The 26,164-nt window shown below is 45.1% G+C and overlaps 1 protein-coding gene across 4 annotated transcripts; it reads right to left on the bottom strand.

The window, feature by feature from the left end:
* Window positions 1–272: 272 nt before the first annotated feature.
* Window positions 273–25,446, bottom strand: SCN3B (sodium voltage-gated channel beta subunit 3). 4 transcript variants are annotated; one of them, XM_023558227.2, is made up of 7 exons: window positions 25,151–25,446; window positions 24,623–24,702; window positions 17,206–17,369; window positions 13,646–13,871; window positions 9,411–9,549; window positions 4,249–4,334; window positions 273–3,695 (listed from the first exon to the last, which is right to left on the bottom strand). In XM_023558227.2, exons 2-6 carry the CDS (start codon window positions 24,675–24,677, stop codon window positions 4,271–4,273), a joined length of 648 nt encoding a protein of 215 aa, XP_023413995.1. In that variant the 5' UTR covers window positions 24,678–24,702; window positions 25,151–25,446; the 3' UTR covers window positions 273–3,695; window positions 4,249–4,270. The 4 variants fall into 4 exon arrangements, with proteins under 4 accessions (XP_023413995.1, XP_064124998.1, XP_023413994.1 ...); XM_064268928.1 differs by having other exon boundaries at window positions 25,227–25,446; XM_023558226.2 differs by having other exon boundaries at window positions 24,623–25,446.
* Between the last annotated feature and the right edge of the window lie 718 nt (window positions 25,447–26,164).

Below are 26,164 nucleotides of genomic sequence, written 5' to 3'. Positions count from 1 at the left end.
GTGGCACAAAAGGATAGAGCATTACTAGCTCTCAGGTTTAGCTGGCCTGTGATAGAGGTTGAGTGTGATCTGTAATTCAGACTTGTTTGGAAGTACATACCTACTGGGTACTGCTCTAAACTCAAGGAACGGTGAGAGAGCAGGCTGAACTAAACATGAGATGTCGCCCATGTTAGCGTTTGAGAGATTGGGAAAGGTTTGCATGATGACATTTTTCAGATCTAAAAACACAGGGCACAGTGAGGGTCTAGACTGCTGCTGGAAACCGAGTGGGTGCTGGGAAATGTTTGCAGAATGAATGGATGATTGGAGTAATGAACACACCACCTACTATCCAGATACATTTGCAGCAACTAGATGAGTTCATTGAGGTGGAGATTTTTCATTTACAAGAGGAGGAGAGAGGAAGGCTTTTTTGTTTTTTTTCATTTCCATGTTAAGTCGATATATTCTGAAATGTGTCCAGCTCTTGCTTCTTCCTGCAAAGATAGGTCAGGTGGGTTTACAAATTCTACTTTCCATTTCAGTCCAGTAGTTTTGGGATTTTCAGGGGGAGGGGAGAATGCTACTGTCTCTTCTAGTTGCCATTGTGTACACATTTCTCAGCATCTTCATGCTTTGAGAAATTCCTTTCCCACTTACTGTTCTCGTTACACATCTAAGGAAAATCCAGAAATTCAGAGAAGAAATTATCTGAATGTGTGGGTGTCTTGGGAGGGAGAAAGTAAAGGATAACAGTTTCAAGCCGACTGTGAACCCAAAGGTTAGAGTAGGGACGGGCACTGCTAAAGCGTTTCCACATGAAGCTGGGGCTGTGATGCGAGACTTGGCTAACAGTAAAGGTCAGGAGGGCAAGGTGCCTGTAAGGTCAACTGAGTTCAGCAATTCATAGCTGTCAAGCACTAGGAAAGGGAAGATCAGACCCAGCGTAGCTTGGCCTTTAAGTGAATTGTGTCACTGAGGATCAGTCATGGGGAATACCCAGCACCAAGACAACAGATGGGGTTTCTAAAGTGATAAAATAGCCCTTGAGAACTCTTCTGAGCCCTTAAGTAAGCCACCGCATGCCACATAGGACTTTTCAGAGCAATGCACATTTAGTCTGAGTCCTTTGTAGGAATATGGGGAGAAATAGATGGTGGGTGAGGATTTGAAGTAGGCTGGTGATCACAGTACATTGTAGATATATAGTCATGGTCAAGTCTCCCAGGAAAGAGTTTAACTGTATTCAGGGGAAATAATTATGCATAAGCCAACTAGGAAGGGAGAACTAAAATGAGGTTGACTCTCAAAGCACATTTCTAGCATCTACCAAGAAGCCAAGTGGTGGAGGAGCAGTAGAGTGGAATTAGGGGTGAGAGAAGATGGTGAACAACCCAGTATAAGCAAGATAGGCAAAGATTAAGTGAGAGTTAACAAATAAAGCAGGGAGGAAAGAACTGGGCTAGGAGTCAGAAGACCTGGATTCCAACTCTCCACGTACCAGCTATGTGACCTTATGATTTCGTAAATGTACTTAACTTCAGGGAGCCTCAATTTCTTTATTTGCGACATGGGTATTAATAATATTCACCTCAAAGAGCTAATATGGAGAGGACATAAGATAATTGAAGTGAACATGCCTTGTAAGCCATAAAGCCCTAATGAAAGAATGAGGCGAGTTGCAAAGTTATAGGAAGGAAAAGAATAGAGAAGATAAATTGTAAAGAATAAAGAAATGCTAGGTACTATTCAGCTTTGTTACAGATCACTCAGGACACATCAGATGAGTTGGGCTTGTATAAAAAGAATACAGGCAATCACAAATCATTTGATTACAAGCAGATGCATGGTCTACTGGAGCCAAGAAGAAAGTGGAATGGCAGTAGGTAGCTTGCTACTACTGCAAGCTCTGCCATCAACCAGCCATGTGACCGGGAAAAACCTCACACTAATTCAGGCTTCTGGATTCTGGAGCCCTGGTGGCACAGTGGTTAAGAGCTATGGCTGCTAACCATAGCAGCAGTTAGAACCTACCAGCTGCTCCTTGGAAACCCTGTGGGGCAGTTCTACTCTGTCCTGTAGGTTTGCTGTGAGATGGAATCAACTCCATGGCAACTCCAGGCCTCTTTCTCCATAAAATCAGAAAAATTATCTACATGTTGCCCCCTATTTTAGAGGGATTGTGTGGTAAATTACCTATGCAGAGAACCTTGAGTTTATTGAAAGAATATTTTCTTCAGTAAAATTGGACTCTTGAATATGTTTTCAAGGACTTGTTTCAAATGCTTCCTCAGGGATGGAAGAGAAGGAAAAAAATGGACTTGTTAAGTAAGGCGCAAGGCCAGTGGAATATGGTCTTTCCCATTAATGACACAGACCCAGATCCAAGGGACACCTGTCTCACTGAATTTCAGTGAGAAGTCACTTCCACCTTCTCATATCCCATAAAGCATTCTTCCCCTCTCTCATCACTAGATACTGAAGGACATCACAGTTTGACCAGTCACTCCATCAGTTAAAACATAGAAAGTAAATTTTTTTCCTAACGTTCCTCTGCTCTACCAAAATATAGGAAAAATGTGGACATTACAAGTTCAAGGTGAAATATCTGGAAGCCACCTAACCATCCTTCCCCTCTGACTTCACTCATTTGCTCATCAAGTCTCAGACTAGAACATATTTTCCTTAGCTTATGTATCATTCTCAGATGAAATCTGGAGAATATTCCAGATTCACAGATCTTTACACAAAGGAACGTCTACTTCATATCCTTCTCTGTAGCTTTTTGGCCAGTTCCCTGACCCTGACAGAGTTAGCCTCAGCTGGGCAATCCACCCTAGTCTGCTTGTGAAAGGGCATGGCCATAGCCAAGCTCAATTTCAAAGTTTTGCAAAAACAAAACTATCTCATCTTCTTCAGTTCATCCTCTGAAGTCACTCATTCACTTGAGTCCTGTCTGTGTCTCAGTTGCTTCCTGTAAAATGAGGAATAATACTGATCCACAGAAAGTTTGAAGGAAGAAATTAGGAAGTTCGGTCACGGTACCCACAGGAAAAGCCTCTCAGCTATCTCACAGTAGTGTGCTTCTGGGAAGAACACACATATATTATCCCAATAGGATCAGGAGAGTGTTGTAAACTTTAAGAGCTCCTTAAATTTAAGTAGATCATGCTTAAATATCTTTCTAGAACTGCAGAACCTAGATGGGCATGCTTTGCTTTCGTGCCCTAGTCAAATGGGCCAAGAACTTGGAAAAAAAATGACTTCAAGGAATTCCAGTTCCGTGATTTTTGCCTTGATCTAAACTAAGCACTCCTGCTACCTTTGATGAAACTTCCATTCTCTTGCAGCAATGAGAATAAGCCAGTCCAAGCCAGGTAAGAACAGAGAGAGGTACTTCCTCCAACACTTGTGCAAAGTCATTTGGAACACAGAGGAGAATCCAGTTGTCATGAGAGCTGCTTTCTTGAAAGCTAGGACAGAGTGAGATAGAGCCCATGTGGAAATGTTGGCTCCTCAGCTCTTCTGGCAAAGTCTTATGGTATGCAGAGGTCTGACAGAATGGGAAGTCAGAGATGAAAGTTCAGTGGATGGATGGATGAATGGATAGAAGGATGGATACATGAAGGGAAGTGATGTGGCCCCTAGGGCACCCTCCCGACGCTGTTGACATCACTGAATGTGGGATATCCAGTCCCTCAGTGTTCAGGCACCTACAAAGATAAAACAACTCACTAAGAATTACCAGCCCAGTGCAGCCCAGCCCAGCCCAATCCAAAGATTCTCTGATCAAATCCATGATACTGAGAAAGGAGAGGGTGGGTACTTACTATGTCTTTGACATCATGGCCAAGGAGTTCAAGTTGCCCCAACGCCCAGCCAAAGCAGTCCTCCTTCTGAAGGACTTGATATCACACAGAGCTTTATGACTTGGGGATCAACTTAAAGAAATATCCTGAGGGTGGGGGGAGCCCTGGAGGCGCAATGGTTTAGAGCTTGGCTGTTAACCAAAAGGTCAGCAGTTTGAATCCACCAGCTGCTCCTTAGAAATCCTATGGGGCAGCTCTACTTTGTTTTGTTTTTCAGGGTCTCTATGAGTCAGAATCTACTTGACAGCAACGGGTTTTGAGGGTGTGAGGGCCCTGGGTAAGGTAGAAATTGATCTAAGGGTCCAAACTTAAAGCCACTTGAGTTGTGGGTGACAGAGCCACTCTGTACATCCTTCCACCCTTATCCACCTCTCCCTTCCAAGTCCTTCTACTTTACCTCAAGCCACATCCTGTCTCTTCTATTCCTCCACTGGTACTGCAGAGTTCTCTTTGTTCTCTGATGGGATGGCAAGGTAGTCAGACCTGTAGGAGGATGTATCAGGGAAAAGGAACAGTGCTTTAGTACCCAGAAATGGGGATACAGAAAAGAGCAGGAGCCCAGAACAGAGGTGTCCACAGAACAGCTTGCATTTCCTTCTGGCTCTGCTTCCCAAGGGAAAACCAGAATGGCCCTTTCAGCAGATTAGAACAATGGGGTTCTTTTCATATTTGTATATGAACCTCCCACCAGCAGTGTATGAGTCTTCTCATTTATCTACATTGTCCTCAGGACTTAGTATTGTTAAAATTCCGGACTAAACTGATGACTGTAAATTATATGTTACAGTTGCTTTCAGTTTCATTTCCCTGATTATTGGTTAAGCATCTCTTCATATGTTTATAGGCGATTTGGGTTTCTGTTTCTGTAATGTGACTGTTCCTTTGCTTTTCCAGGTTTTCTTTTAAGATATTTGTCTTTTTCTCATTTTTTATTTTTATTTTATGATTGTATGTCTCGAGAATATCCTTTACTCGTCTGCTGTTTGTTGGTAAACTTTGCTTATGGAGTCTTGTGATGAACAAATGAGTTTACATGTAATGTAATAAAAATGATCATTTTTTTTCCCTTTTTGATTTGTGCCTCTAGTATTTTAAGAAATCCTCTCTATTCCAAGGTAATAAAGATACTATCTTAAATTCCCTTAAAAGAATTTTGAAGTTTTGCATTTCACCTTGTCTTTAAATCACTCACTATTTTTTGTTTATTGTGAGAGATGGTGAATCTAATTTCATTTTTTTTTCATTTACTCTTCTTCCTTCAATGATTGGAAAGCCACATCTGCCACATATTATATTTTTATATATGCATGAATCTATTTTAGAGCTTTCTGTTTTGTGCCATGGTTCCATTTTTTATGCCTATGTCAAGATCAGGAGCCCTGGTGGAGCAGTGGTTAAGTGGTCAGCTGCTAACTGAGAAATCTTGGGTTTGAACCCACCAGTCGCTCCGTGGGAGAAAGATGTGGCAGTCTTCTTCAGTAAAAGATTTACAGCCTTGGAAACCTTCCAGGGCAGTTCTGCTCTGTCCTGTAGGGTCACTATGAATGGGAATCAACTCAACTGCAATGGGTTTGGTTTGGTTTTTAAGTCAGTTATCACTAAGTCTACTTTGATAGCTGTGTAAGAAATCTTCAAACCCTACTCTGGGTGGTGCAAACAGTTAATGTGTACAGCTGCTAACTGAAAGGCTGGAGGTTCGAATCTACCCAGAGGTGCCTCAGAAGAAAATCCTGCCGATCTGCTTCTGGAAAACCAGCCACTGAAAACCCTATGGAGCACAGCTCTACTCTGACACATGTGGGATCGCCACAAGTTGGCGTCAACCTGAAAACAACTGTTTTGTCTTTTTTTTTTTTTTTTTGCCAGCCACCTCCTCTAAACTTACTGTTCTTTCTCTGAAATGGTTTAGGCCAGGTGTAGGGGGACTACAGCCACAGACTAAGCTCTGACCTATTTTTTTTATGACCCATGAGCTAAGAAGTCTTTTTACATGTTGAAAGGGCTGTAAACAAACAAAAACAAAGGGTGCTACAGGGACCCTCTGTGTCCTGCAAAGCCTAAAATAGTTACTATCTTGCCATTCCTGTTGTAGACTGTTCTTGGCCTTTGGCCTTCCATGTAACTTTCAAGATCAGTTTATTGAGTTCTTTGAAAAATCCAGTGGGGTTTCATTGAATTTGCTGATTAATTTGAGAGAAAATTGCCATCTGTATAATAAATAACCCGTTGCTGTCAAGTCGATTCCCACTCATAGTGACCCTACAGAACAGAGTAGAACTCTGCCTTAGGGTATCCAAGGAATGGCTGGTGGATTCGAACCGCCAACCCTTCAGTTTGCAACCCAGCTCTTAACCACTGTGCCACCAGGGCCCCATCTTTGTAATAGTTGAGGTTTTATTCTCCATTTATTTAAGCCTTTTCTTACGCGTTTCAGTAAAGTTTTGTAATTTTCTCTTTAAATGTCTTGCACATTTTTCTCAGATTTATTCCCAGGTAATTAAGAGTATTTGTTGCTATTGTAATTAATTTTTTTTTTATGTTTTAAATACTTAAATGTTTTTCTAAATGTTTGCTTCTGGAATAGAGATGATTTTTGTATTGATTTGTGTCAACAACCTTGCTCAATGTTTTTGCTAGTAATAGTTTGTCTAGGTATTCTCTTGGATTTCTTACGTAGATACTCACGTTGTTGTTGTTGTTAGGTGCCATCGGGTCAGTTCCGACTGATAGTGACCCTATGCACAACAGAACGAAATACTGCCCGGTCCTGAGCCATCCTTACAGTCGTTGTTATGCTTGAGCTCATTGTTGCAGCCACTGTGTCAGTCCACCTCGCTGAGGGTCTTCCTCTTTTCCACTGACCCTGTACTCTGCCAAGCATCATGTCCTTCTCCAGGGACTGATCCCTCCTGACACATGTCCAAAATATGTAAGACGCAGTCTCGCCATCCTTGCTTCTAAGGAGCGTTCTGGCCGCACTTCTTCCAAGACAGATTTGTTCGTTCTTTTGGCAGTCGTGGTATATTCAATATTCTTCGCCAGCACCACAATTCAAAGGCGTCAGTTCTTCTTCGGTCTTCCTTATTCATCGTCCAGCTTTCACGTGTATATGATGTGATTGAAAATACCATGGCTTGGGTTAGGGGCACTTTAGTTTTCAAGGTGACATCTTTGCTCTTCAACACTTTAAGGAGGTGGTATAGCTTCCAGCATCACAGCAACACGCAAGTCCCTACAGTATGACACGTAGGGGAGTTTTAGTAGATACTCATGCTGGGTGTAAATAATAATAATTCACTTTCTTCCTTTCCAATTCTTCCACTTATCTCTCTGTATTCTCTTAGTACACTTCCTGGAAGCAAGGAGAGGTGGCATCCCTGTCAAGTTTTTAACATTACAAGCAATTCTTCCAAAGTTTCAACAATAAAGATGATGTTTGTTGTAGGTTATCTTAATAGCTGCTGTTTATCAGCTTAAGGAGAGTTGGTGTTTAGGTGTGTATCTATTTGTATTTATCCTGCTCAAGAAATGTGCTTCCTGAATCTGAAGGGTCATGTCTTTCCTCAGCCACTACATCTCTGAATATTGTTTCTCTTCCATTCTCTCAGGAGTCCCTGGGTGGCGTGAATGATTAAGAGCTCAACTACTAACTGAAAGGTTGGTGGTTTGAATCCACCCAGAGGCACCTTGGAAGAAAGGGCTGGCAGTCTGCTTCTAACTTGATGGCAACTGGTTTGGTTTTTGTTCATGCTCTTGGTTCTGTTCTAATGGACCTTCTCATTTTTTCCTTCATGTTTCTTTGTTCCATTCCATCTTTTTCTATCTCTGGGCTTCATTCCATTTAACTTCCTCACACTTCTGTTACATGTATCAGGTCTTCTGTTGAACCAACCCATTGAGTTAACTTTATTGACTGTATTTTTCGTTTTCAGATTTTTGTTTTTTTTCTTGTCCAAATCCGTCTTTTCTTTTTTCTTAGGAACTTGCTCTAGTCTTTTGCTTTTGATTCCTTCTTTTATTGCTTCCACAACTTTAAACATATTTATTTTTTATACTCTATCAGATTCCTGTTGTGTCTGAAGTTCCTGCAATTTAACACTCCCATTTGTTACATCTCTTGCTCATGTTGGGCTGTTTTCTGCCGTGTCTTTTGGTTTGGGGTTGGATTGTGCTATCTGTTTGATCAGTGCTTTATCGGGGGGAATCCTGTTAAGCCTCAATTGAGGGCAGTCCCTTCAAAATGATTTTCCATTTGCTTCTACAAGGTTGTCATGGTTATCACTGGCAGGGAATTAATCTTTCAGTGAATTTCTCAGCTTGGGAGTTTCTGTATCATATGGGTGGTATAAATTTAAATCCTGACATTGTGAGAGCAAACTTGTGATTACTAACTGTCAAGAATCTTTTATTTTTCTACTTGGAGTCAGGCCAAAATGGATAAGCTTCCTTGGCTTCTGTTGGGCCTGTGGGCTGATTGTCTTCTGGTCTACTCTTTGGCTAAATTATAGCCCTCTGAGGATCCTGGCTCTGCTGGGGGCCCCAGGTTCAACTCTGTTCCTTGTATAGTCCCAATGTGGGTATTTCCTGTCCAAGTGTGGGCACTTCCTGTCCAAGTGTGGGCACTAAAGCCCAAGCACCTAGGTCACCAAGAATGACGAGTTTCCCCAGCACAGCCCTACTACAACTCTCATATCTGGTCAGTTTTAATTTTTTACTTCCCTGGGATCATAGCTATCATGCAAAATTATATTTTATTTATTTTGTCAAACATTCTCGGTAGTAAAAGCCTAGGGATTTTAGGTTGTCTCCTCAGCTATGCTGCCAACACTATAAATCTATGGGGGGTTCTTTTCTACCTTTCCTCTCCCCAGATAACAGGCCCAGCATGGTCTCCTAAACCCTCAGATCCCATCCTTTCTCATATGTGCTCATTCCTGTTGGCCACTCATGATGGCAAAGATGGCTAAGCTGCATGCTGGACATCAGAGGATGAGAGCTCCTCTAGGTATTTAATCACTGCTCGGTTGTGGAGGAAGAACATGTTGCTTAGAGTTCCTTAGTTAATAAAGGGCAGTGTCCAAGTAGCTGGCGATTGAGCTCCATGGAGTAGAGCAAACAGCTGAGTGTGATAGAAAGAGCATGGTCATTAGAAACGGAGAGGCCTGGGTTCAAATTCTTGCATCTCTTCTCACTATGTGTGTGGCCTTGAGCAAGCCATTTAACCACACAGCCTGTTTTGACATCTATAAAATGGTTAGAATAATGCATAATTTCCTAAGGTTGTGGTGGCAGCTAATGGACTTTAGCTTAGTACTTGAGAATACAGGCCAAGAGTCACCATACTTGAATTCTAACCTTGTTTTGCCTCTTTAATGTCCGTGGCAAACTCACCCAGACTGTTTTCTCATCTCTAAAATGGGTATAATAATGTGCTTATCTCATAGGTTGTTGTGAAGAAGGAGGTGGAGGATACATGTAAATTGCTTAGCACGTCTCCTGTGAGAATAAGCACTCTGAAGGTGTTAGCTGTCATTATTACTTTGCCATGGTTGAACTTACGCATTTTCTTGGGCTGCCTCTTCAGCCTTTGAGACCTTCCTGTAGCAGTATACCATCTCGATGAGCAGCCACAAGGTGAGGAAGACCAGCAGGATGTACATCATGATTTCTGAGACCACAGAGGTAAAGTCCTCTCCAGCTGCAGGGGGGAGAATGAGCCTCAGAATGTGCATGTCCAACAAACCCAGAGCTGTCACTGGTGTCAGCAGGTATGTAAGGTCTGTTTGTAGGTATGGCTTCAATAAGGACTGACTCTAAAGGAAACCTATGTGTTAGCTGTCTCTCTGACTTTCATCAGATGCTCTGGAGGCAGGGATGAGGGAGAATAATAGGTGAATGAAGACACAGTAGAGCAGTGGAAGGAACTCTGGAATTATATATGTTTGGGTTCCAATTTGGCTACTTACTGGTGTGTGAATAGTCATTTCTCTTATTTGAGACTCAGTTTCTTAATCTGTAAAGTGAGAATAATCATTGCCACCAGTCAGGGTTGTTGTGGATATTATATTACCTAATGAATATTGTCTGATATAGTACTGGAAGATGGTGCAGGACCAGGCAATGTCTTGATCTGTTATACATAAGGTCGCCATGAGTCGGAGCTAACTTGACGGCAACTAACAACTACAGTGTATTTAAGAATATCTTGTGAGATGTAAAAGACTACATAGATATAAGGGGCATGCCTCAGTTCAACCATGTATATCCTCTGAATCTATGAAGCATGATGGAGGGTATCCCTAGGGAGAGGACATTGGAAAAAAAGCACAGGGCCAATGCCGTCTGCTGACCCAGTGACTTGGGCATGTTGTCTGTGAGGCTAAATTACAAACAGAGACCTTTCCAGTTCGTCTTTCATCTAAGTCACAGAACAAGGACCACGTTTATCCCAAACCCAAACAGAAATCAGTATTGTGGGGATCCAAACTGCCTTAGAGTTCTACTTCCACGTCCCTACTTAAAACCTTTCAGTGGTCCATACCGTCCTCAGGATAAAACCCAAACTCTATTAATATGACATACAAGGCCCTTCACAATGCAGCCCTTCTCACCTCATATCCATTCACTTGGCCACCAAAACGTTTCTTCGCATACACACTGTTTTCTTTTGGAATCTATGGGTGTTTCTTCTTCTTAGTCCTTCCTAGATTGAATCTCACACCCCACTGTTCCCTCTGCCCCAGCCTCCTCTGGTGCTTTTCAATTTGGATCATTTTTCTAGACTCTAATCTTTTCTGCTATGAGACATTCCCCAGCTTCTCATGCTGAGTTATCCACATCCTTCCATCCATTATAACACTTCTCAAGTTATATTGGAATGTGTTTACCTCTCTTCTCTGCTGACTTATATGTGCTTATTGAGAATGTATCTTACTTATTTCTGAATTATCAGCCTGTAGTCCACTCCTAGAATATTTGAAGTTCCAAATAAGTATTTGTGGTATTAATGAATATAAATAAATACCGGCCTTCTTTGTTTCGTGACCGACAAAACACAATACATTGCAAACGTGCTGATATATACTCTTTCCTCGTGGGTAGGAAGGTTGCAGCTATCCCTCCTCTCCCCACCTCCTACCAGCAAATCAGGTTCATGATCCTTAATTATCCATAGGCACCAAGGCCTTGCTCGTTAAAAGCCCAGCATAGCCAACCATGACCTTCAGCTCGGAAAAGCTGTCCAAGGGCTCCAAGAGCACACAGGTTTCCCGATGAATCAGAGGTGCAGCTTAACGCACAGGAGAAACACCACACACCTCAAATGTCTTCTCATGGGCTTGCTACTTCCCGATACACCATTTGTGATGTGTTAGTGTGGCTTAAAGCACGCAATAGCTCTGAAGTAGCAACACAGGAAGCTGCTTAGAGGCCTTAGATTTCTGTCTCAGAGCCAGGGGAGGAAAGCCCAAGCCAGGATAGGTCCAAGTTTAAAGAGGAGATGCCCTGGGACCACAAGATGGAGTGGACCACAGTGGAGTGGGATAGCTCTGAGCAAGTGAGTAATGAGTATCTCTGGTGGGGAGGGCTGCCAAAGGGGTCACAGAGGCAAAAAGAAAAAAAAAAGTGGCAGACCTGGGGATGGTGATAGAAGGACACAGTGCAGTGGAAATGGAACAATCCTCACAGGCAAAAGATGTGGATTCCAGTCCTTCTTCTGGTGCTAACGTGCTTCATGACCTTCAAGCAAGCTCCTCGCCCTTCTAGAACTCTCTTCTCCCAGCCACCAAATGAGGAGTGCCAGTGCTGCACCCCCCAATCACCTGGGGAGTCATTTCAACTTACACATGCAGACCTCACCCCAAACCTAGGAACTCACACCACAAGAGTGGTGCGAAAGCATCTACACATGGGAAAGCCCCGTGAGAGAGTCCGATTTCCACTCTTTGTTCAGAACCTCTGGTTGAATGATATCCACACTTCCTTCCAGCTCTAACATCCCCAGAGCCTCTGTGTCTCCAATAACAAATTTCTTTTCCTTCTATTCTTACCCAGGGTTTATTCTGGTGCCTGGCAGGCGGACTGGCTCAGCTTTGCCACACTTTCCACTGGCTACTGGCTAGGGTCTCCGGAGGCAAAAGCCTGAGAGAGCGGGAGGTGGAGACAGGCACCTTCCTACCTTCAAACAGTCACCAACCAACAGTTCCTGACAGTAGCCAGTCGAGGACGCCAGGCCCCCTGCCCCCTCTCCCCAGCCCCACCCCCCCTCCAAATCCAAAAACCTGTTGCCCTTGTGTTGATTCCAGCTGATAGAGACCTTATAGGACAGAGTAGAACTGCCCCATGGTGTTTCCAAGGAGCAGCTGGTGGATTTGAACTGCCAACCTTTTGGTTAGCAGCTGAGTTCTTAACCACTACACCACAAAGGCTCCCTCCAGGGAAGAGAGGTGTGTAAACAGGGAGGAGGATAATGGAACTTGTGAACAGAAAAGTGCTTCACAGAGCTTCCAGTAACCGCCCCCCCCCCCCTTGTTTTACACAGAGGAGAAAGGCTCAGAGAGAGGAAGTGACTCATCTGGTCTAGATTTAGGTGGCCCGATAGTCCTTCTGCACTTTCAGAATCGACTTAGCTCCCATTTTAATTATGTTGTCTGACATATTACATTTCTTTTCCTGTTGTTCTCTCTCAAGTTTCCCTCATATTTTTTCTCACAGTAACTTGTGATAAAAAACTTGTGGACCGGAAGTCAGGATTCCTAGAGTCCTTTTTCTAGGAAAAGTGACCACCTTTAATCTTCTCTGGTATCCCACACTTTTTGCCTGCTCACCGTCCTGCACCTTGGGGGCAGCAATAGGGCTAAGAAAGTGTTGGAAATAGGTGTCTGAGAAAAGCTAAATAAAATGGAATCATTATTTAGCCTGGATGAGAAAAAAGGGAGACGCATATCTCTTCAGACAAGTGAAGAAACAGAGCAGTTCTTGGAGCCCACTGACAGCAGAACAAGACCACCAAAGGAGTGAAGGAGCACCCTCCAATCCTACCCTTGGGATTCTCAGACTCAGGGTGCAGCAGAAACATTTGAGTTAGATTGCTAAAAGGATTTCCCACCCTAGCAAACAGCTAGCAGTGGGAGGGAGTCAAGACTTTAAAGACTAGAGAGGTACCCACTTGTCCCGCTCTCCCCATTGAGAACAAGATTATATAAAGAGAGAAGGGGCTGCATGTGTGATTATGTTGGAGGAAGACAAAAGATTGCCAAACTTTGGTTTAGAGCAGTGGTTCTCCATCGTTGTCCCCAGCCCAACAGCATCAGCATTCCCTGGGAATTTTGTCAGACATACAAATGCTCAGGCTCCACCCCAGACCTATGAAATCAGAAAGTCAGGGTTTTAAAAAGCCCTGCAGGAGAACCACTGGTGCAGAGGTATGCACTGCTTATAGGCCAGAGGCTAGATGATGTCTAGACAACCTTGTGAAAATTCTCTGCGCCCACTGAGTCAGGGATTCAACACAGGCTGGAGAAGAAGGGGTAGCTGAGTTGGTAGTTTTAGGCTTTGTGGAGGCTCTAAGGATGAGTCCAAGGGCCAGGGTCATCTCCAAGCCTTTCTGCTTTGTGGAAAGGAGCAGAAAGACAAGCTGGCCACTAAAGGAAAATGGGTCAATGGTGACATATTTAGATATCACCTCCCAAATACATGGTTTTTTTGGACTCTCCAAGTGTCTCGCTTGTGTGGAAACCCACTGTCTTCCCTCCCCCAAGAACAGGCACCCTTGGGACCTGGTGTCCCAGCCTCACCCTCCTCAGTGACTCGAAGGGGGATAAGCCGTGTAGTCTTCACAAAGGGACGATGTGCCTCAAACTCAAATTCCCGAGACACATTGCAGGTGTAGAGGCCGGAGTCGTTCAGGGTGACATTGAGCACAGTGATGGACACGTCCTGCAGGTCCTTGCTCCCGTTCCACTGCAGGCGGCCCTGGAAGGGGCTCTCCACCTCCTGGTGGCCATTTCGATACTCATAGATCTGGAGGTAGAGAAGAAGACGGAGGGAGGGCCAGGAGGGAGGGTAGGGAAGGAAAGCAGAGATGGAGGCAGGGCAGAGTGAGGAACAGAATTGTGCACGGACAGGGAAGAGAAGGGGCAAGATCACAAGGAAACCCAGAATGGGGAGGGATGAGAAGGGATAGAGGAGGGGAGGGAAGAGAGAGAAGACAGAGAGACGGGCAGAGGCAGATAAGTATCAGGGCATGTGGACATAGCAAGGGATCAGGGCATGTGGACATAGCAAGGGAGAAGAAAGAGAAAAGTAGGCAGGAAGAAGCTTGGCAGAAAAAAGGAGGTGGAAAGAAGGAGAACAAAGGAAGGGGATGAAACACACAGCAGCCCAGGAGAATGAAATTAAGAGGAAGAAAGGATTGGAAAGACATAAATGAAAGAACAAGAGACAGAGTAAGATGTGTCAAGGGGACAGCCAGAAAGAGAACAAGGTGCAGAGACCAAGAGAGGTGGTTTCATTAGTAATGAAGACACTGAATGCCCTGGTCTCAGCACTTGGCTCTGCAAGCTGTTACACACTGAGGGGATGTGGGATTGTCTGGGCCAGGCCACAGGAAGGGGACCAGGATGCCAGAGTGTCACAGATGAGTAGAGAGCTGCCAGCTGACATGCACACATCAGGTCTTCTGCTTTGGAGTTAATTATAACTGGAATCTGGTCTCTAAGTTCCTTTTCTCTGACACATCTTTTGTTCTCTGCAACTGTGGTTGCCACTAGCCATGTGGCAATTTAAATTTAAATCACTAAAAATGAAAAAAAAATTTTAAATCTAGTTCCTCATTTGCACTAGCCACATTTCAGAGGCTCAGTAGCCACTTGTGGCTAGTGGCTACTGTACTGGACAGCACAGATAGAGGACATGTCCACCATTGCAAAAATGGCTATTAAAGAGCACCGCTTTGTAGTGCCACTGTGATTTTTTTTTTTTAAGTTTCTTTTCTTCCTTCTGAGCCACCTTCTCCTGCCTTTGGGCAGGCATGGAAGCAGTGTAGGTGGCTGGCATATCACTAGGGATGAGGCACACAGGGTCCTTCAGATCTGGCCAAGATGTGAACCTTAACCCAGGGTCTAGCCGCAGTCCTGGCTTCATGGATGTGGAATTGAGCCCCTGAGCCAGGCTCTGTTAAGCCTCTACTGGTCCCCGTCCTGGTGCCTGATTGGAGTAAACCTACATCAGAATGGAATAGACAGCCTAGAGTTAGAAATGCACTTGGCTTTAGGAAAGCCAGAAAGAAGAGCAAGTGAAACTCTGTCTCACCATGCTGTTGGCTCCATTAAAAGTCTTTGCAGAAGGGGAACTTGCCTCCAGCAAGGCAGGGTGGTGCAGTAAAAAGGGCCTTGAATCTGTTTTCAGATTACCTGGTTCAAATCTAAGCTCTTTTACTAGCTAGTTGACTTTGAACTTAACTTCTTTGAGCCTCAGTTACATATATGTGTATATATACACATATATGCATATACATATACACATACATATACATATACGCACACACACATATATACATATGTATATATAAAAGAACCCTGGTGGTGCAGTGGTCAAGAGATCAGCTGCTAACCAAAAAGTCTTCCTAACCAAAAGGTCAGCAGTTGAAATCCACCAAGCAGCTCCTTGGAAACCCTATGGGGCAGTTCTACTTTGTCCTATATGGTCACTTTGAGTTGGAATTGACAGCAATGGGTTTCTTTTCTTTTTTTTTTTGGTATATACAATAAAAACTGTGAAAGCCAGAACCTGTGTAAGGTGGAAACCTATCAGAGAAGGAAAACTCAAATATTTTCCACTAAAGCAAGCAACAGAGAAGTGGTAAGACTTTGACCCCATCAAAGGCAGAAAACTTGCAAGACCCAGAAAAACAAGGCAGTCCCATCAAGGTCTGGCTCTCACAGGTTTCACTATATATATATATATATACACACGCATATATATGTATATATATATTATGTATACATAATCTAGCAAACATTTGGAGCCCTGGTGGCACAGTGGTTAAGAGCTATAGCTGCTAATCAAAAGGTAAGCAGTTTGAATCCACCAGTTGCTTCTTGGAAACCCTGTGGGGCAGTTCTACTCTGTCCTATAGGATCTCTATGAGTTGGAATCAATTCGATGGCAATGGGTTTGGTTTGGTTAGGTTAGCAAACACTTAGGGTGCTTATTGTACTGAAGCACTCTTCTAAATGTATTAAAAGTTATAGCTCATGAATTCTCATAACAACCGTATGAAGTAGCTATGGTTTATATTCCCAGTTTAGAGATGAGAAAACTGAGGCACAGAGAGGTTAGGTAACTTGTCCTAGGAAAAAGAGCTAATAAGTTGTGGAGTTAAGAATCAAACCCAGGCAATCAGCTCCAGAGTCAGTGAAAGTGTGAATTATGATCTTCTCCAAGATGGTTGTCAAAATACTGAACAATCATTTTGGCACTGGCACCAACCAATCAGAATGGATACTCGCGGTGGTGCTCGAGCAGAGTCTTGGAGGCTACCTGCTCACCAGGGGCTAATCCCTTAGTTTTGAGATCACGGGGAGGTCTAGGGGTTCCGAGAGGAGGGGGAAGGGTGCAAAGGACAGTGGGGGGGGCCAACTGTGTGCCTTGGCACAGCAAGTATCCACCAACCACTATAAAGAACCATCTAAATAGTTTACCCACTGGTGTGGCTGTATGGGTGTACCAGTTGATTATCCCTGCCATCCTTAGTCCGCTCGGATTGTGAAGTTAAATGGCATAGTCTATGTTTATTATCTCATTAATGATGCTTAATCTTATTTCAATTTCTCTATTAATTTAATCCATCTAATAGGATGGTCTGGAAGATTAAATGAAAATATAGGCAAACTGTCTAGTAGGGTACCTAGCACGAGACTGAAAAAAACCGTTGCCATCAACTCGATTCTGACTCATTGTGACTCTATAGGATACAGGAGAACTGCCCCATAGGGTTTCTAAGGAGCAGCTGGTAGATCCGAACTGCTGACCTTGTGGTTAGCAGCCGAGCTCTTAACCACTGCACCACCAGGGCTTCATCCTAGCACATAAAAAAAAATAGTAGCTTCTAAATACTGTTTATCTTGTTCTTTTCCATCCTCCTGCTTGTTACCAGGTATGCTTGCAGCTGGCCAAGTTCCTTTCCTCTCTCTTAGGCTGGGCTCAACTAAGGCTGTCAGCTACCTCTGAGGAGCTGTCAGTGCTTCCAAGAGAGAGCCAGTGGTTGTTAGATATCATCCCCTAGACTGTCATGAGCCAGGTCTTGACTGCAGGGGTTAGCAAAAGAAAAGCCAGAGTCAGCAGTCACACATACAAGGAGATCTTTACCGCCCTCAGGCCTGTAGAACCATTCCACCACCGTGGTGGCCTCCACCTCCTCCCTCTTCATGCAGGAGATGCAGCGAAGCTTCATGGGGTTGCCCTGAACAGCCTCCGTCTCTGAGGGCACCTCCACACACACAGGGAAGCAGACACTGACTGGAGAGAAGCCAGATGACAAAGCAGCAGCAGGTGGGGAGGGGGAAGCAGGAGAGAGGCATTGGAGAGGAAGAAAAGGAGGGGGGAGGAGAGACAGAGAAGGAAGAAGAATGAGACAACTTTGAAAATAGCCACGTGCATGTATTTGCATCTTCACCTGTGCTCCCTGAGCATACACTGTGGACAGAGCCCTCTCAGAACAGGTACAGAGCGAGATGGAGGAAACGTGGGTGACCCACAGACATCTCAGGATGGCATCTCCCTAGAAGCAGCGTAGATACAGCACAGTGTATAATTGAACCCTGCCCTCAAAGACTTGGAGTCCAGATGAGAAAAAAGAACCTACATGCGTGCATCAGCCATCTATCCACCATTCATCCATTTATCCATCCCATCTTTTCATTCAACAGACATTCTCTGAAAATCTACTCTATACCAGGTCCTAGGTTAGACTAGGGATGCAAATATGGGCAAAAAACTCACCATGCCCTAAAGGCCTTTATAATCTAGCAGGGAACACACACACTCCTAACTATAATTAAACCAGACCATGCAAGTGACATGTTAGTGACGTGCTCTGTCCCCAGGAGAGCAGCCCTTACTGCTGCTGGGCTGGGGAGAGAGGAGGAGAAGGATGATGAAACATGAAGCTGAAAGGTAGAACCCATTTGTGAAAACCTCTATACGTCCTTCACAATGTGACGAGTGTTTTAAAGCTAGGACAGATGTAATTGTATTTGTGTTTTTAAGACCATGTAGGTGGCTCTGCTCTGTGATGGAGCATGGAGTAGCAATGAGGAAGTCAATGAGCTCATCACTAGGCTGAGGCCATGCTTTATGCAGAGGAGTAGAGAGAAAGGAGGTTAAAAACCTGGGGAGAGGTCAGATTGTGAGACACCTTGCACGCTACATGGAGGTTTGGACTTACAGTTCATGCCCTCTAGAAATGAATGGCCCATTACCAAAGGCAAACATCGGACTGCAAATTCAGAATGAGACAAAAATGGGGCAAGGCTGCCAACAAAGCAAGTCCAAGCGTGGGCTGCGTTAACAGATGTACAGTGTGCAGAACAAAGAAGGAACTGTGCTTCCTCACTGTTCAGAACAAATCTGGACCATTATGATCACTTCAGGGTATCACAGCTTACAAAAGGAAGTTGTTCAATGAGTACATGTGCACAGGAGAGCAAGACGGGGCAGGGCCTGATCTGCAGTCTGCAGGAGGACCACCTGTCTCTGCACATGGACCATCATTCCAACAGAGAGGGACCACATCTAGGGAGAAACTATCAGAAATATCCTCAGCATGTATTGAGTCTGAAGTCTTGATTGTAGACCTAGTAAAAAAGAAGGCGTGGCCTGCACAAACATTTGGGAATGGACAGAAGGGGTAGAGGATACGCAGAGAGAACTCTGTGTAGCACAGAGCCTTGGGGTGCATTCGTACTGAAGGAAAGGTGGTAAAGATAAGCTAGTTGAGTGACCATGACTTGAAAGCAGAACAGGGAAACGTCGTAAGGAACGAACAGTCATGATTACAGAGGCAGGGTAAAGATGGTATTTGGCAACTGAAGGCCTGGGTTTGATCTATTATTTAACTTTTTGGAGACTCAGTTTATTCATCAAAGAAATGTTGAAAATTATACTTACCTAATAGATTGGTCATGAGAATTCCTTGGAATAATTTATGTGAATGTGCTTTATACAAATATCACTTATTCATGTTATTTTGCCCTTCACTTATTTGTTCATTTAGATGACAAATATATTGAGTGCTTATTGTGTGCCAGGCACTCTTCTAGACACTGGAAATACAAGAGGGAACAAAGCAGAAACCATCCCTGCTCTCAGGGAGCCTACATTCCAGTTGGAGGAAGAAAGAAAATAAACAATATGAAATTGTAGTAAGTGCTATAGGAAAAACCAAAACTGACAATGAGGAGATAGAAGCGGAGCCCTGGCAGTGCAACAGTTAAGCGCTTGGCTGCTAACAGAAAGGCTGGCATTTTCAAAGTCACCAGCAGCTCTGTGGGAGAAAAGACCTAGGGATCTGTTCCCGTAAATATTACAGCCCAAGGAACCCTATGGGGCAGTTCTACTCTGTCATATATAGGGTCGCTATGAGTCCGATGGCACACAATGACAGAGGAGATAGAGCATGCATAGAGTCACTGGAGAAGTCCTCACTGAGAAGATGACATCGAGCAGACACTGAAGGAAAGCAATGAGGGCTTGAGTTATGTGAATATCTGGGGGAAGGTGTGACAGAGAGAGGAAACAGCAATTCAAAGGTCTGAGGGGGGGAGTGTATTTTTTAAGGTTCAAGAGGCAGCAAGAACCCCAATGTGGATAGTACAGTGACCACGATGAGAATAGGAGATGAGGCGGGAGAGCTAGGCCAAGGCCAGATCATGGAGGTGGGCCTTGTAGGCCATGGTTACCCATTGCCATCGAGTCAATTCTGACCCATAGCGACCCTATAAGACAGAGTAGAACTGCCCCATAGAGTTTCCAAGGAGCACCTGGTGGATTCGAACTGCTGACCTTTTGGTTAGCAGCCAAACTCTTAACCACAAAGCCACCAGGGTTTCCAGGCCATGGTTAGGACTTTGGTTTTTGCTTTAAGTAAAATGGGGAGCACCGGAGGGTTCTGAGTGGAAGAAAGACCTGATCTGATTTTACACAAACTTTGTAAAATCCGATTGCTGTGTTGAGAATAGTCTAAAGAGGCAAGGTGGACAAGGAAGGAAGAATGGAGAACAGCTAAGAGGCTGATATAGAGACCAGGCAGAGATGATTTTGTTTGGATGAAGGTGGTAGTGGAGGTGTTGGGATTTGAAAGAGAATAATGTACCGGATTTATGTCCTTGAGTAGGTGAGAGGACATGTTCTCTAGTGGATGGGTTGGCCTTTATTAGGAGCACAGTCAATTCACTTACAGTTAAAGGTGGTATATATGCAGTCTGGATGGTGAATATGGAACGGCAACAATGTAGAATGGAAACCCTGGTGGCATAGTGGTTAAGTGCTATGGCTGCTAACCAAAGGGCTGGCAGTTCAAATCCGCCAGGTGCTCCTTGGGAACTCTATGGGGCAGTTCTACTCTGTCCTGTAGGGTCGGTATGAGTCGGAATTGACTCGACGGCACTGGGTTTGTTTTTTTTTTTTGTTTTTGGTCTCTCTTTCCTGAGTCCCTTTACATATGTTATCTCACTTACTACCATATAATAAGCTGGCAACAAGGGAGGTACTATTATCCCACTTCGGATAAGGACATTGCATCTTAAAAGGATTAAGTAACTTTCCCAAGGTCATACAGGTAGACATTTGAACCTAGGGCAGCCTGATTCTAAAAGCTGTGTCCCATCCACCACACTGTGTTAGAACACCTGGATTTGTTTCTGTCCTCTTTTGCATGTGCATCTCATAAGTATATTTCTAATTCTTACTTTTTTAATTTTTTAAAAATGAGGGCAGCATTATTCACTCTGTGCAATGGTGTTCTCCTAAATATTTACAAACTGGCTCTCTGGGAGGGATAAAGGGTCCTGATTTGTAGTGTTTGCCAATCTCTGTGGTGTAAATATGCCCACTAAAGCCAATGTCAAGCTACCAACATGACTGAACACAGAATTGGGAAGAGCTGTGAACTTGTCTGTCTTGAGGGGGTGCAAATTGGCTGCAGCATCCATTGCCTTTGAGTCAATCCTGACTCACAATGACCTCATTTGTTACAGAGTAGAACTAAGCACCATAGGGTTTTCTCGATGGTAATATTTACAGACGCAGATCACCAGGTCTTTCTTCCCTGGCACCTCTGCATAGGTTCAAACCACAAACCTTTCAATGAGCAGCCAAGCACAAGCCATTTGCACCACCCAGGTACCTTGGGCTCCAGCACGCCATTACACAATTTCTGTGAAATTCTCTATGTATCCAAGAAGAGCTTGTACATATGGCAGTTGCTCAACCAACATTGCTGACTATAAAAATGATAAGCTCCTAGAATAATCTCGGCCAAGTCATTTGACCTTCAGTCTCCTGTTCAGTTTTCACAGTAATAATGGAAAACTATGAAGAACAAAGGAAGAATATGATGGCTATATCTAACTAAGGAATGCCAGTACCAGTTGCAGTCAAGTTGATAGCAAGTCATGGATACCTCACGTGTCTAGAGAAGAATTGTGGTCCATCGAGTTTTCAGTAGTTGATTTTTTTTTTTTAAACTTGGGGAAGTAGACCACCAAGGCTTTCTTTCTAGGTTCCTTTGGGTAGACTCAAACCTCTAATCTTTCGATTGGCAGCCACACACATTAACCATTTGTACCACCCAGGAATTTCAACTAGGGAATAGCATCAATCTATTACGAGGTGGATAGTAACATATATTGAACCATCTCCTCTACTTTCCCTAAATCTATCTCTGGTTTGGGCGTTGCCAAATTCCCCCTCCTGAGCCTGCTCTACAGTGCTTTTCTTTGCACCAAGATAATGAAAGCTTGGGTTAGAATGTAAGTATTTTCCAAAAGGGTATAATAAATAAATATGCTTTTAGATAATAACACCCTGAAATGACTCAGTCTCTTGGATTAGCCACTCAGCAGGGCCTTGAGGGAAGCTGAGGGTGCAGCTGGACGGGTAGACCTGGAGAGGAAGAACATAGAAGGCACTAGGAGCCTAAAGGATGGGTGAGGGCCTAGGAAAGACAGTCGGGTTTGGGGGGGCCCAGAGCCAAGAAGGGAGGACAATGCCACCTGGCAGGTTTACATAGCAGTTCCTGTGTCCATAAGACGTGCTAGAATGAGCGCTGGGAGACTGAAATCGTGAGACAGGAGTTCTCTAGCAAGTCCTTTACCCCCTGAGGTCATTTTCTCCTCTCTAAACTGCAAATAATACTGCGTCCTCTGACTATCTCATAGGGTTGTTACGGAGATCAAAAGATGTCACGGATGGAAAATTGCTTTGTAAACTGTAAAGTACCAGGCAAGTGTCAGTTTTTTTTTTTTTTTTTTTTTTAAGAAAATGTTTCATTAAAGGAAATAAGGGAACTTTTTTCAGTACATGCAAAAAATAAAAGAATAGAGAAGACTCTTTCCATTCATATTGGGCCTCATATGAGAAACCAACTTGGGAAGGGGGACTGCTACTAAAGCTAAACGCTTTCCAGTACTGGGATCACATGCAAATAAAATGAAATGGCATTTGTGAAGCAGGACTCTCTTACAGTTAACAACCAGCTTTTCCTGAACCATCCCTCCTTGCCTCTGCAGCTTTGGGGTTTGGTGAACAGATGTTCAGATTACAAAGCAGTTGAGATTAAGCAAGGATGTGTGTAATGTGCATGGTTTTTCCAAAGGTTTTTATTTTGCATGGCAGGGTAGGGGTGGGATTGGGCAATCTGCCAATTCTAGCAACATTCTGTAAAGATTTCCCATCATTCAGTGGTACAGCTGAAAGGGATGGTAAAGATCATCCGCTGCTCCAACGTCCTTGCTTTACAGATGAGGAAGCTGAGGCTCTGAGGTTGTTACATAGCCATCTAGTGGCAAAGCTCCAAGCCAGGCTTCTCAAGCCCCAAACAAAAGACCCTTCACAAGAATCCAGGCAGGGACCCTAAAAACTTAGATTAGGAAATATTGGGTTTTGGGGAGGATATTTCATGGCTTTAAAGAATATTACCCCAACTTCATCTCCCCTTGCTTGCTTTCCCTACGCTCTCTCCTACCCAGTCAGACTAACGTCTCCTAAGCTTCATGTCCCTAGTCTTAGCCTCCCCTGAGAAAATCGCAGCCTTAAATCATCAAGGCAGGTGAGATCATTGGCAACCTATTATGTCTGCTTCATCTCTAAGCTTGGTCTGCTCTACTGGGGATGGATGGCGGTGAGTCTGCCCTTGGGGCTGACACTATTTTCCCTCCTTGTCCTCCCCAGCCCATCAGGCATTTTGTTCCACAGGAAACTTGGCTCTGTCTCTGGTCACATGCAAAATCCAGATAACGCTGGCAGCCAGAGCCAGTCCTGGAGGCTTGACAAAGTGATACTAAGGCAAAGACGCAATTCCCATCAGCACGTCTGCCACTGCACGGGCAGAATGAGGTCCATGCCAATCGAGAGCATAGTCCCACATGTCTCAGTGGGCACAATCATACTGAATTACCCTGGTTATTTTTTTTAGCATGGAGAAAGGTAGCTAAGATCACGTAAAGCGATGTATCAACTGGAGGACACCTACATTTGACTGTGATGGTCTAATCAGAGACATCAAGGCAGAGATGCCCAGACCTAAACACACACAAATACACACACATGATTCTATTCTCACCAGTGTATTTAGATCCCTACACTAATCTGCTCAGGCACACACTAGCACACATTCAGACATTGAAAGGTACATTAACACACAGTAAAACATTCTATCACATATTCAGACATTATCAGGTAGGCTCATTAAGCCCCTTTTACATACATTCAGGCACGCCAGCTCTAGGATAGCCCATCTCTGACACCATCCTTGCTTAGCCTTCTTGTTGCAAGTGAGGGACTCCCTTATTTGGAAGGAGAAGGTCACCTCAGTCTCTCACAATAGACAAACAAGAGTCTTCATCTTCAGACGTAAAACATCTAGCTTCGCAAACACCAAAGCACCTTAGCTCCACATGTTCATGGAAAAAAAAAAAAAAGATCCAATTCCCAGTTTCCTGTTTATTGAATACACAGCAGTAAATAGCTGAGACCTGTTCTCCTCCCATTCGTTATTCAAATGAAGCAGGTGGACCTACAACTGAACCATTTTCACTCTCAAAATGCATGCATATAGCTTTTATTTATTTTTTAATGTAGGAAACTAATTCGAAGATCCGGCAAGATTTTCAGAAGTATTGGCTCCTCATTAAAAATAAGATGAAACTGCAATCAAGGAGATTTTTGTTTGTTTGTTTTATATAATGAAAGTGACTGCGTTTCCCTTTCAGCAGAGGAAAAAGAAATCCTTTGGAATGACCAGGAAACTAGAGGAGAGGTGGAAGACCCACCAAGGGAGGTTGGGGAACAAGGCTCCGGAGGGGAGGCGTCTTTCCCACCTCAGATTCCCAGCTTGCATGGAATCCCTTACGGATTTCTTCGTGTCTGCCAGAGATGCACATAGGGGAAGCCAACCGGGACTCCTTTTTGCCATCAATGCCATCAATATGTGTTATTATCGCTAGCATTATTACTGGTATCTGCATCTTGTACGGCAGGGTGCTGGTACTTACCCCAGTAGATGAGCACCAGGGAAGCCAGGGAAAACAATCTGTTGAAGGCAGGCATCTTTTTCAGCTAGTGGCTTCCGGGACTAAACAGAGAGATTCCCTCGGTCAAGGACTGCGCCCTCTTAGATACTTTCGAGGAAACCCTTCGGGACGAACTGCCCCCAGGGGGCGACGTTCTGACTGACAGAAGGGCCAAGAGCCCCGGGGAGGCTCTGTGGACTGTTGGAGCCGGACAGGGAGTTTCAGCTTGAAGCTACCCTAGTCGACCGCCCCAACTGGATGGAGCGGCTCAGCAGCTCGGTGCTGGCTCCCCGAACCCGCGGCCCGGCTCCGGCTCAGCACCAAGGACAGTATCTTCCCCGCCCACCCGGAGCTTCAGATTCCAGTTAGCGCCCCTGCCTTCACCCGTTTGCGCCTAGGGAAGCTCGGCTGGGAAGCGAGGAGCTGCGCTAGGCGGCTCTGCTGTCGAAGGGGTCCATGTTTAGCCACCGCTCCTCCCCTACGAACAGCTACGCCCCGACCAATATTCACCGCCACCCCGGAGCTCCGGCTGCAACCGCCCCGGCCGGCTTCTCCAGTTGGGCGTGTCCCCCACACCCGAAGCCACCTGGGCCGTCCGTCTGAGCTGGAGGAGTCTTTCCACGTTGGTCAGTCCACACCCGTCCTCGGCTCCCCGGGGAGGCCCGGAGGGTCCGGGAAGGAGGCGGAGGCTACCGTCTGGCCGGCGATCTCAGAGGTGGGGGTGGGTGGGAAGGGCGAGCCCCTTCCCCGGAGCTCGCTTCTGGATCGCGCAGTGCCCCGATCCTCGGTGGCCGGTGGCCGGTGACCAGCTGCCGCTCTCCTGGCTCCCTAGCCGTGGGTGCCGGGTCAGCCGTGACATGCGCAGGCGGCTCCCCGCCCCCTTCCCCCGGGCTCCACCACGGACCCACCCCCTCGCGCACACACTCCCCACCCCCAAAACAGGCGTGCCCCTCGCGGGCGGAGTGTGGAGCAGAGTGGGGGCGGAGCCCTGGGAGGTGCAAACGCCTCCAGCCCCTGCAATCACTCTGTTCGCTGTCTCCAGGTCTTCATCCCACGCCTCTACACCTCTCCCAAGCACGGGTGCACCGTCTCCCACAGATTCACGCACTCCAGGCAACCCCACTCCTGCTCCCGCACTGACATGCTTGCCTCCAGCTCCAGGAAGGGGAGGGCCAAATCTCTTTCAGGCAATGATGTCATCTGCAATGTACATACTACATGGCTCCGGGCTTCTCTCCCCCGACCCCATCCCCTTCTTTTCTCCCTGTCTAGCCTTTTTCTGGCCTTGATTAATTGGTTTCGGGCACACCGAACGCAGCAAGAAAATCCCTGTTTAGGGGAAGTGGGGGTAAGGGTGGGGCGCACCTGTTCCCTGTGTTCACCTCATCCCTCAGTGGGGTGAGCCAAATGTCAGCCCGAGTGGCGTTGAGGGTGGGGGCAAGATAGGTCTCCTCTTCCCTTCCCCTAGTTCTTTGCAGCCCTCCCTCTTGCTCTAACCACTTCTGTTGTTGTTGTTATTTAAAA

Source organism: Loxodonta africana, chromosome 15 (genome assembly GCF_030014295.1).
Source record: "Loxodonta africana isolate mLoxAfr1 chromosome 15, mLoxAfr1.hap2, whole genome shotgun sequence".
NCBI lineage: Eukaryota > Metazoa > Chordata > Mammalia > Proboscidea > Elephantidae > Loxodonta > Loxodonta africana.
This window is presented reverse-complemented; position numbering and strand designations above follow the sequence as displayed.